Source organism: Dermacentor variabilis, chromosome 3, assembly GCF_050947875.1.
Source record: "Dermacentor variabilis isolate Ectoservices chromosome 3, ASM5094787v1, whole genome shotgun sequence".
NCBI lineage: Eukaryota > Metazoa > Arthropoda > Arachnida > Ixodida > Ixodidae > Dermacentor > Dermacentor variabilis.
In genome coordinates this window covers 98,082,737-98,095,044 of record NC_134570.1, presented here as the reverse complement: position 1 = coordinate 98,095,044, position 12,308 = coordinate 98,082,737, and the positions used below count along the sequence as shown (strand labels likewise).

Sequence of the window (12,308 nt, the reverse complement as noted above, 5' to 3'; positions counted from 1 at the left end):
TTTTGGCCTGTATACAGTCATAATATATGAGAGAGATCGCATAAAAAGAATGCGATGCCTATTTTTGAGGACACAATTTTCGTAATACGTGTAAGTGCGTCGTAGAGAACTCAACGAACACAACCGAAAAAAAAAATTCGGTTATGATCCTCTTTCTCGAAAAAGCAAGAGAAAACGGGCTAACGCCGCAATACGACCTCGCATGTCACGCCGCACAACGTTATAAATATATAACCGCTAATGCAGTATGCTTGGACCATGCGGTATATAAAACAAAGATATCTGTAATCCAGCACCTACCACTACTTAGGACTCTCGCGCAGTCCGTAAAGAGTCCCTTTGCTGGACAAGCTTAATTCAGACTGTAAGGTATGCTACTATTGCTTGCCAAAACTATCTTATTCAGGGGCGGAAACCTCATTCTTTGAACCAAGTAGTCACGCAATGTAACGTGCAGCGAACAGTTTGAACGCTTGTCAAAGTATAACATCACAGCTCCTGTCGTAGCAGAATGGTACCCACGCTGTTACGATCGCCGCGTATGTTTCATGGCTCCTAAACCGCAGCTGATAAATAGAGGATAATACTGCAGTAAGGTCACATTAGTGATTGGAACATTCAGAAATACACAATTGATCTCCGAGGCTGATTGTAGGCTCAAATATGCGCGCACACATCGCGCTGCGTGTTCCGTCCACCTAAACGCCAGCAGAAATTCCGGCCATGACGCATTAAACCACTTCAGCACGTCTCGCAGAACCGTTCACCACGTTGAAGACGCATGTCATACTAAACAGACCGCATGACCGCGAAAACAAACGCCACAACCTACCGCCGAGCGTATACGTGCCAGCAAAAGACCGCTTTCACCCAAGCCAGTATGGCGCTGCTCATAGGCGGCGCCACTGCGTTCACAATATGGCGGCGCCTACGAAAAAACGGTCTATAGGACTAACGATTTTGCTCGCCGCAATCTTTGTGATTTAGTGTTGCTCCTCTCTCTCTCTCTGGGCACAAGCTCGACCAATAAAGAGTTACTCGTCAATATCCTCTGTAGTGCTTGCTTCTTAACCGCCACCGCAACGTGACAATGCGTTAAAGGCATACCTTTGCGCAAACCAGAAGCAAATAACAAACAAGCAAACAAAAGAACAACGTGCGTTTACACCAGTCTGGCAGAACCCAAGCTATTTCACACCATACGTTTTATTCACTGTTATCAATTATTATTATTATTATTATTATTATTAGTAGTAGTAGTAGTAGTAGTAGTAGTAGTAGTAGTAGTAGTAGTAGTAGTAGTAGTATTCAGGGGCCCTGTGAGGACCATTACATTACACGTTTATAAGCCTGTCTGCACAAAGCTGGGGATGCATTTCACGATTGTCCATTGGTCCTTAACGACAGGGCAATCATGGTGGGATTCAAGAGTACACTGGAAAGGAATGATATCACTGTGATATAAAGGATAACCTTTTCTGATATTTTGAAATTTCAGCAACGTAAAATGTATCCATGACTTTGCGCCCTTGCGTGGACATAACGAAGAGGTGGCTGTGTGGTTAGCTAGAGATAAAATGCACTCCAACATTGAAGAAGAAAGGAAAAGGCCTTACTTGCGCCTTGCAAAGGCTCGGCTAAAATTCTAATTTCGGAATACCCATCGAAGAACTTCTATGGTTTTATTCACTTTCCGCTGAAGAAGTTGGTATTTCATGTTTGCGAGTACCCGCTAGTTACCTATTGATGAGGTATGCCACTCGTAATATGACTTGCGTCTTGCATAAAGGCAGCGATTGGTCTGACGGCCTGCACGGACAAGTTAACGTATTTCTCTATATACAGCTCGCCTTGATCTAAGCAAGGACGCCTTAGTTTTACACTGCCTGAAGGGGCCGTTTTCCTTTTTTTTTTTTTTCTCGTTCTCATCGTAGAACAGGCTGTGCTTGTGAGAGTAATGTGGTCTCAGGTGTTCTAGGGCTACGTGAAAATAAGAGCCGTTTTCGAATATAACCAGCCAACCTTTACGCGTTCTTCGAACCACAGAACATTGAGTGACAGCATATTTAAATGTACTTTGAGCGACAGAACATTAAAATCAACTTTCGCTACCTTGACCGTAAAAACTGCAGCGGAATTTACGTTTATTTGTACGTACTGTCAATCCCTGTTTGCGATATTCCGGGAGGGCTAATGCAAAATGGAGAATCCTTTTAATAATAACTTAAGGCTGGATAAATATATGATAGACATAATATTAATGATCGCATGTTTACTACATTAGAAAAACTGTTATTGTAATCTATTGCCAAAAACACTTTTATCCGTCATTCGCCTATACGCCTATCTACTAAGCACAAAAATCAAATACCTTCCACTGGCAGAAGGTATTACGTGTCGCTTTCATCCGCGTCTTTGTTGTCCTGTACATATACAGAATATCTGAAACAACAATCTATAATAGATGTCAATATGCAAATAATTATCAAAATATTCGAACGTGATAGAAAATATTTAATAGTTAAATACGCTTGTGGCAAATGAGTCCAAACCCGCAATTTGGACGAAGGTACCTGAAGCAGCTTCGTGCTTCTCTCGAGTGGATGACAATTTGCCCTTCTGAATAAACGCGCTTAGTTCACACGCCTGGTGCGACAACTAGGTGCTGGTCTTCAGCAATAAGCTAGCCCAATCGCCTCGCGTCGTGTAATACAGGAAGCGAGTATAGGCTGAAGCGTTGCGCGTAGTTGGCTTAGTTAGGTGCGGACCGAGGCGGCACAAGCGCGCTGACGTGAGAAATAACGCGTGCCGGAAAAAAATTTAAACCACCCACTCGATTATGCTCAGCACGGAGCGGAGAACCATTTCGCCGCCCTTGATTGCGTATGCAGTCGAGGCGCGGTGCGCAGGAAATTCGAGCTACTCAATCTGCTATTGAGAAAGACACCTGTAAGCTGCTCGGCCGTAGTTTGATTGCGCCAGTATTTCGATTCCCTCTCTTTTCGTTCTCCTTTCCTTGCTATATCTTTCTTTTCTCGTATTTTTTTATCGAAGTGACGCTGGAATAGCGAGCACTAGCAGCAAAGCAGGAAAACGCCGCTACGGACAAACACGTCTTTTCTTTTTCTTCTTTTTTTTATTTTGGGGGATGACAAACGCCTCGTCTTTCGTACAGTTACAAAACTAGACGTTTGAAATCGCGCGAGTCTCGTCTCGCCTTCGGCGACTACGTCATTCAATATCGCCAAGGCCGTGCGGTCGAGCTGCGGAACACAAGGTCGCGGGTTCGTTCGCCGACCGTGGTTGTCACACACACTTCGACAATGTCAATACCGAAGCGTCAGTGTACTTAGATCTCAAGCTTAATCTGCAGGCGTTCGCTATAGGAACCTCATTGTCAAGCTGTGTAGGTGCTAAATAGTAGCAGTTAATCTTACTAAGGTGGTGTTATACAAAGAATTGGACAGTCTAAAGTTCAAACAACAGATGGCGTTGTAGAACATGTGCGTTAGATAGCTTAAGAAACGTATTTTAAAAAGGTTTCCTGTTTCCCGAGGCCCAGTACCTGAGAATCAGGGGAGGGAGTGTGTAGATTTTACATAGGCCTGTGTAAATTGCCATTTTTACAATTACTGTAAAGCAATAAAGCTTTGGATACCCACCTCAACACTTGTAGTCTTGGTTTTCAACAGCTTCGCTGGACATCCGCTTTCGTAGGGCCGGAATGGCGAGTCATTTTTTTTTCTCTCTCTCTTTTTTTTTTCTTTTTGGCGTCCGTGTTCTGAAAGCTTCTGCGGACCGGTTTAAGGTGCGCTGTGGTGTGGTACCGTGAACAGAATGTGCTGAACACTTACCAGACGTAAGACATGCGAAAAACGCACTCGATTTCATCAGGTCGTGTTCGAAGACTCGATTCGCAACACAGTATGCATTGTAGGCTGTGTATGCGTACAGCAGACATTGTATGCATACACAGCGTACAATGTCTTTAGGCCAAGTCGCCAACCGCTGTGTTTTCACGGAAGTGCGTGCTCAAATCGCGTATCGTTTGGTTTTCTCTCTCGATTTAGCTTAATAGTTCATTGGTGTCAACATTCCAAGGCTACACTTAGCCGGTGACTGACCCTGTTGCGATGGCATAGACCAGCACCGAAACTTAGTGTGCCTGCGCTGGTTTTGGCACCGAACTATCGAACTTGCTCACTGAGCTAGACATTCATGGCATTGAGTCATAACAGTGGCTCCTTAAGACCGTGTAATCAATTGTTTAAAGGAATGTAACATGTTCAACATCGAATGAGACGGTGAGGACAGAGGATGTGTTCTCAGATTCGTCAGCTCTAAACATAAGAAAAGTAAGGTCGTGCTATTAATAAATGACATTTTGTGTCCTGTTATTTCATTCTCTACTCTCCTGTTGTCAACATAAGCATAATCAAATCGCCGAACACAATATACAACCCACAAGAATATCTTGGCTGGTAGTTGGTGAATATTTGTTAGCACAGTTGTCTGCGAGATAAGAAGAAACACAACCACTTAAAGGCACATTGCGTTCGTCCTGTCAATGCTTTCTTTGCGATTGTTTTCTTTTCCTGGCAGACAATTTATTCATTTTATTATATTTGTACATTCTGCAGCCCCGTAGAAAGGCTATTGCAGGAGTAGGTTAATACAGTAGTGAACAAAAAATAACGTGAAATCAATAATGACCCTTACAACCTTTGCAACTGTGTTTGTAAGACAATCAGAGAAGTGGAAAATCGTTTTCTTCGATTCTAAAATTCTAAAGGATGTTGAAACGTAGTCTTACGCAACTGTCCGTGAGTTAATGCCTACCAAATGCATCCCGAGCTATTTTTCTTTATTCGTCAAATTTCTCTTGTGGCCTGGGGCCCCACGACTAAAACAGCACATATGCTAGTTCGCTTCCTCCAGAAGCTGGCTGTCAAATGCAACCTCTTTCTTCTTAGCTATATCCTGAATATTGCATTGGCTTCCGTTTTCCTTTGTGAAGTCTGCCGTTACGTTTTCGCCTGTTGAGCTGGTCAATTATTTCTTACACGTTATTTTCCGAGTTGCCTAACAGCGCGATGACATTTGCATATGCCGAGTTCCTTGGCTTTGTCAGTCCAAATAACCGATACATCCCACCTAAGTGTGTAGAACCATTATGACAGATTCCGTCGGACAGTTTGTGTTCCCTTGTAGAATTCACCTTCTCGCTTGTTTTCTTCCCCCTGCACTAATGAGTGATTGTGGTTTGTGGGCGGCTTCGCGTCATCTCCATCATCATCATAATCAACCCATTCATGTCCATAGCAGTTTCTGGGTGTGATACTCATTCAAGTACCCAGCTATTTCCAGTTATCCTTTCTATGCGTCAGCCGACTTCGTGCTACGCCTGCAGATTTCCTAATATGATAACCCTACTGAATAATTTCTCACATTCGATCGCCTTTGTCTCCCTTTGGCACCCTTTGCAGTAATGTAAAAAAAAAACTGCCGATTACCAGTTGAATGCTCTAAATGACAAGGCCCATCTCCGTCTTTCTTATAATCTCAACCAGTGTGTCAGAAATCCCCCATTTGCTTCTAATCTGCACTACCGTCGTCCTGTTACGTGGCAAGTGTTACGCTTATCAATTCCCTTTTTGTTGCTTGTTTCAAAGTTCTTACGAGTAGCGTCCCTTTAGGGTTCCCATATGCCATTCTGTGCCACTAGCCCGGGAGAAAGTCCTGGCAGTTCGCTTTCATTTATTCAGTGCCGCTTCTGGTCTCACGTTTCTCTTTTTCTTTCTTTTGTTCTTTTTCAGTGATCGACTACCTTACAAATCTCATGTGCATCTTCGAGGACAACTATCCAGAGAGGCTTCACAAGGCGTTCGCCGTCAACGGTACGCTTGCGACGGTATGAGACGGTACAGTTGGTACCGGGCAACCATACGCCTGCCGTGAATAGTGGCTAAGATAGGGCTCTTTTATGCTAACGGCACAGAACAAAGAATGCCTTGCCGGACTTGATGGTTCAGGCTTTGAATATTTGAAGCGTACACGCCGGCTTTGTTTCACCACATGCATTTTTAGTCTGGTACGGAAGAGAGAGAGAGAGCGCGAGATAAGAGATGAGAAAGGCCGGGAAGTTAACCGGAAGATAGATATCCAGTTTGCTACCCTGCAGTGGGGAAGGGGTAAGGGGAGACAGAAGATCCTAAATGGTGCATACAGATGGAGTGGGAGAGGGCAAAGTAAAAAAATTAGAAACACACACACACAAAGGAACGTAGGAGTGTCACCGTCGTTCAAGCAGGCTGCGTGACCCGCGGAAACCTCAGTAGCGCCTTCACCGCCTTATGGTGTGAAGGTAGCATGAGCCGGCACTCCAAAATTGTCTGCTCAGAAAGCGGCTGGTCATTGAGGCGTGCCAAAGCCGTCATGAGCGACTGCCTCTGGGAGCTGTACCGAGGGCAATGACAGATGATATTTTAGTAATGGTTTTAGGCGCAAAAATTAAGACATGGACAATAGAACAAAAGACACGGACAGGTGCACTTCGCCCCTGTCCGTGTCTCTTATCCTGTTGCCCGTGGCTTTCTTTTTTTTTTTGCGCCTAAAACCATATCTGAAAACCATATACCAACTAGCCCGCCAGCAGAGGTACTAAACAGGATATGTTCGATTGTTTCCTCGCTGCCGCAACTATCACAGGTAGCACTGTCAGTCATTCCTATGCGGCAGGCAAATGCATTCGTGAAAGACACTCCTAGCCATAGTCGGCAGAGAACAGTTGTCTCGATTCGGGATAGTCCAGATCGAATGCGTAGTCGGAGGGATGGGTCCACGCGGTGCAGTGGAGTATGTCGAAAAGCTGGCGTGTTCGGCATGGATCGTGCGGCATCACGCGATAGTACGCGAAGCATTGCTGCTGCGTCAGTTCTTGATAGGGGGATGGGTTCCTTGGCCGCATCTTCGTGAGCTTTCCTAGCAGCTTCATCGGTGTTTTCGTTACCCTTGATGCCCCAGTGGCCTGGGAGCCACTGAAGAGTGATTTCATGTCCGTTCGCTGCTAGCTGGTGATATAACTGCCTTGTTTTTAGCACAAGTTGGTCTTGTGGCCCACGACGTAGAGCAAATAGCACACAATTCAGAGCTGCCTTCGAGTCCGTGAATATGCTCCATCTTCGAGGTAGGTCTTGATGGATCATGCGAAGTGCGCTGCGAAGTGCAGCAAGCTCCGCAGTAGTCGACATCGTCCGGTGAGATGTTTTAAAGTGAATGGGCATGGCTTTTTGGTCAAAGATCACATCTCCTGTAGATCCGTCCACAGTTGTCGAGCCGTCAGTTTAAATCTGGAGATGGTCCTTGTATGTCTCGTGCAGAATGAGTAGAGATAGCTGATTGAGAGCTGGCGACGAAAGTCCTGCTTTCGTTCGCATTCCCGGTACTGAGAATCGAACTTGTGGGCTAGCCAAACACCAAGAAGGTGCAAGGAGCCTCTCGGCAGGCGTATAATGTCTAAGGAGGCAGCGACGCTACGCCGATGTCTTCTGACAAAAAGAGGCACTGGGCCGTTCTTTCAGTATCGCGGCGAGGTGGTGCAAAGGGGCGCGGCAACGTGCCTGATGTGGCCTCTGAGCGCTTCCAATGTGATATGAGTTGCGACTGGGTAATCTTGAGCTAACGTAATTGTCTCCGCTGTTGATGTGGAACTCGGCAATCCCAAGACAAACCCTGAGTGTGCACGCCTGTGCACACTCAGGGTCTTGGTGGCCGGTACACTCGGCCACCAAGACCAACCGATTCAAGAGCATCAAGTGTAGCGCTATGAGCAACATTGACATAACCTCCTTTGACGTCAAGAAACATGGCGACAGATAACCGTTTACATGTCTTTTGATGTTGGACGTAAGGGACCAGATTGATGACATCATCAATGGAGCAGGCGAGATGCCGAAAAGCGGCCATAGCGCATGGAGAAACTTCGAAGCCTTCCAGGTACCATTCCAATCTGGCAAGGATCATGCGTTCGATCGAATGACCTACGCAACTAGCCGGCGCGATGGGCCGGTATGATGTGAGCTCTAGTGGTGACTTGCCAGGTTTAAGGAGTGGTACCAGACGGCTTGTCTTCCATTCTTGAGGAACGTTTCCATCCCGCCAGGATTCATTGAATATATCCAGCAACGAATTTCGTGCCCGGTCACCCAGATGGCACAAGGTGCGGTACGATATGCCATTAGTTCAGGCGGCGACGACCGAATACGCAATGCAAGAACCGCATCGAGCTCCTCGGTGGTGAAAGGCAGGTCCATGTGTGAATCCCGTGAATGCGGCTTGATGCTACCCGCACCAAGAGAGCCTGTGTACATTCATTCACCTGCAATCTTCCTGCAGAAATCTTCCGCTACGTCGATGTCCTCTCGGCATTGAAAAAGCGCCAGGGCTTTGAATGGCACGCGTTGTTCAGGAAGTACGCTTAGGCCTCGCACGGTTCTCTATATGCGAGAGAGAAGTTTTCGGGGGTCTAAGAATTCACAAAATATTGCCCACCGTGCAGACTCCAGTTTGTCCCTTCGGCGCTGGATCTCCTGCGTGGGTCTGGCTTTTCTTAGATCATGGATTGACTTCGTGCGTCGGTATCTGCGATCCGCACGCCGGCGAATCACACAGAGTCGCTCCAACTCCACGTCAGATTCTGAGAACATTGGTCCATATGTCAGCGTGCACATCGCATTCTGCGTTGCTTCGTGAAAGCTTGCTGAAGGCCAGACCGGAAGCCTTTGCGACAAGCTTCTTCCATGCTGCTTTTGAATGCAGACCAATCAATTTGCCGGATTCTGTTTGGTGAATGACAGCTGGCCAACCCTTTGATCTTAAAGTAAGTGGGCATATGATCACTCCCACGCATCTCAATGTCTAAAAACCACTTCACACGAGTAGCGATGTGACGTGACACGAGCGCCAAGTCTAAGCAGCTGCTGTACGATGAGCCTCGTAGAAAGGTAGGGCTCCCATCATCAAGCAGGGACAGTCCATGATCAGATACAAATGAAGCCAGCCGCTAGCCCGTTGCGTTAATTTTCGAGCTTCCCCAAATAGAGTGATGGGCGTTAAGATCTCCTGTGATAGTCCATAGACCAGGGGTTGCTGTCAAAATGTCTTCTAGTGTCTTGCTATCAAACCGGGTTGATGGCGATAAGTAGATACCTACTAGTGTGAAGGTTAGCTTTTTCTTCTTAACAGTCAGGCAAACATACTGTTTTTTATCATGAGGCGGCACATCCTGAACGACGTAAGTAATATCCCAACGAATAAACACGACGCCCTTGCTGCTTTCGCTGTAGGTTTAGGACATGATTGATTCGTAGCCGGATGGCCAGATTGGGTTTAGTAATTTCGGTTCACAGATTACGATGATTGCCAAGCGGTTTGAGAATACATAAAGACAAAAATCAAGCATACAACATCTAATACCTCTGGCATTCCACTGGATAATCTGTGCTTCCCTGACCTCTTTGGGGAACGATTGATGATTCTTAGCCATGGTTCTACTCGAGGGCTGTGAGGACTGGGCTCAGTACGTCCAGCACTCTCAGGCCACTTCGAGCGGTTGGAGTTGCGATACTTGTCAGTTACTCTTCGATGACATTCACAAGGGACCGCAGCATCAGTATGATATGTCGGTCAACCCTTGATACTTCATCAACCGAAGTATGCGTAGAAGTAGACATCAGGCGGGGGAGTTTCCTTGGCAGGTTGTATGCGCGGAAAAGCAGGCCAGTTATCCGCGGCGTACCGTTCCTTTTCGTGTTTGCAGGCGTACTTGCGCTCGAAGGTGATAAGTTGGGTCGAGTTTGCGTATTAACCCGTCCTGTACGCTTGAGTCGACGATTTCGCCGACGTATTACTGTTTGAGAAGATTCTCTGTAGGATGAGCCGTCTCTAACCATCTGTTTGAGAATGACAATTTCTATCTTAATTTGCGGACATTTTTTGTGTGAGGCATCATGGGAACCATCACAGTTACCGCGCTTTAGATTTCTTGAGCGGCAAGCGTCCGCAGTGTCCGACTCAGCGCAGCGTGGACAAACCGTGCTCTTTGTACAGACGCCCTTGACATTGCCAATCTTCATGCAGTTACGGCACTGAAGTGGCTTGGGGACAAATGGCCGAACCGCATGCCGGAAGTGTCCAACCTTGAAATTCGAAGGGATGGAATCGCCCTTGAATATCAACTTTATGCACCAAGGCGAAGTACATGCATGATAACTTTTTCGGCCGCTGGCTCGATAAGAATGAGCAAATCCGAGTTCGTTATAGCCGAATCAGTGCCGTAGATGACGCCTACCATGCCGGCTCAGTCCAATGGTACAGTCGCTCGAACTTTGATGCCGTCCAAATCTGTTATTTTTCGAAACCTGTCCAACGCGCTTCCATTTGTTACGTCCACAGGGAGGATATTCTTACGCGTGTTTAATCGGACACCCCTTATTTCATTCGGCGTGATCCCATCGAGAAACACGGAAAAGGCTTGCCTGTTAAAGAGTTCGAAGGCTGATGGAGGAGTTCCCCAGGTACGAAGAGGATGGTGTGCGACCAACGTTCACTGTTTGCCTTCATAGTTAATATCCTCGCTGGTGAAGACACCTTCAGTGTCCTTCTTTTGGCCTTCCTGTTTATCAGACTCAGAGCTGTCATCTGTCGAATCGTCGCATCTGACCGAGTACAGTTTAATGTCCTCGCTGGTGCTGGACTAAGTACCTAGTTTCCTCGCCGAGCTCACCATGGTTGACTTCTGGCCTGGCGGCACCGCAGTTGACCGCCTCCATGGCCACAAGGCGGTGAGCCTCGCTGATCGACTCGCTAGTGCTGGACAAGGTGCGTTGATTCCGCGGGGTGCTTGTCATAGCAGACGTCAGGCTGGGCAGGCCTGTGGAAGGCTCCGCATCCGTCGCCACGAGGCTGCTGGGAGCAGCGTCCCCGAAAAACGTGGAAATTTCGACGAATATGCAAGGCACAGGGAAAGACGCGTTCTACCAAAGAGGCACTCCGTCGTCGTCAAATGCAGCCTATAGCCGCGTTTACGTGAATGCGACGGTAGCGCACTACATTTCGAAGCGCATTTGGAAAAGGCGATGCTATTCTGTTTACATGTAGCGTGTTAACTCTCGCAAAAACTTAGTGACACATGTGTGAGTCGATTCGCGCCCGTAGATCTACCCTCGCCTAGCGCATTAATACGATGCATCTTCCTAGCGCATTACCGCTGTTTTTATGAATGCGATGCGATGTGATGCGCCACTGTCGCATTCATGCAAACAGGGCTTATGAGCCTAAGGAATGCTTGGCTCATTGCGACGAGGTTGCAGAGTCGAGGGAGCAGTCACATGCGAATCCTTGAAATGCCTGATCGATTGTCTACAGTTCGTACAAAAGAAAGAAAAAGTGAAATGCCGACCAACGCGATGTGGTTGCAGTGGCCAAGAGACCTTTAGGCTTCCTAGCAGAAACCTTGTTAAAAGCCTTGTTAATCGATGAACAAGACGCAACGTTTTTGCAACCCCTTTAACCACACCACTTCGGTCAGCGGAGTGCCTTTCCTTTCCTGAATATAAAACTTGGTTTATCACACGATATCTGTGGTTAACATTGATTAGGTATTTTACCTCGTTGCCCTCTCCTGTCCGCAACGTTCCAAATGTTTTTTCACCAAGTACCGGGTGAGAATATAGTTCCTTCTCTTTGCCTACAGCTCCCAGGTACTTCCCAATCTTTTGGAAGATCATTCGGCCATTCCTGAGTGATCAGACGGCGCGAAAGCTGGTCCTCTTCGGTAAAGGTGAGAATGTTTTAATATGCCACTAATTGGATCGAAATATATAGAAGAAAGACTCATGTCCTTTATTGGGAAGACAACGAAAGAAACGAAGAAAAAAAGACATTGCCGATATAAGTTGTACTTTCATTCGTGTACCTTCGTTCTGAATCAAGGCATCACAACTTAACGCGCCGATCCGTGAAGCGTTTGTGTTGCCTTCTCATAAGCAAGCGCGGAGGGTTTTCACGTCTTCCTTCATTTCCGGGGCCTCACGACCTTGCAGTTGATTGTCTGCCTTCGTGCAGCCTTTCTCGTTGTTCTTGGGTCCACGCTTTGAACGCCTACCTTTCCGTACCATCATTCTGTACCACCTGCTCGCGGCCGCCATTATCCTTCCGCAGTCGGTCCAAACGAGACAGGTGCTCAAAGAAAGATGGAGGCTTCAAGTGTTCATCAGCGGCCGAACAAGAAAAGTAGCTGGAGCCGAGCT

General features: G+C 46.9%; 1 protein-coding gene across 1 annotated transcript in view; it reads left to right on the top strand.

The window, feature by feature from the left end:
- Positions 1-12,308, top strand: part of LOC142576082 (SEC14-like protein 2) — a 93,627-nt gene that overhangs the window by 67,953 nt on the left and 13,366 nt on the right. Inside the window, exons 8-9 of the mRNA XM_075686020.1 lie at positions 5,817-5,897; positions 11,753-11,839. Of these exons, the coding sequence (XP_075542135.1) occupies positions 5,817-5,897; positions 11,753-11,839 (168 nt within the window). The remainder of the gene's footprint in view (positions 1-5,816; positions 5,898-11,752; positions 11,840-12,308) is intronic.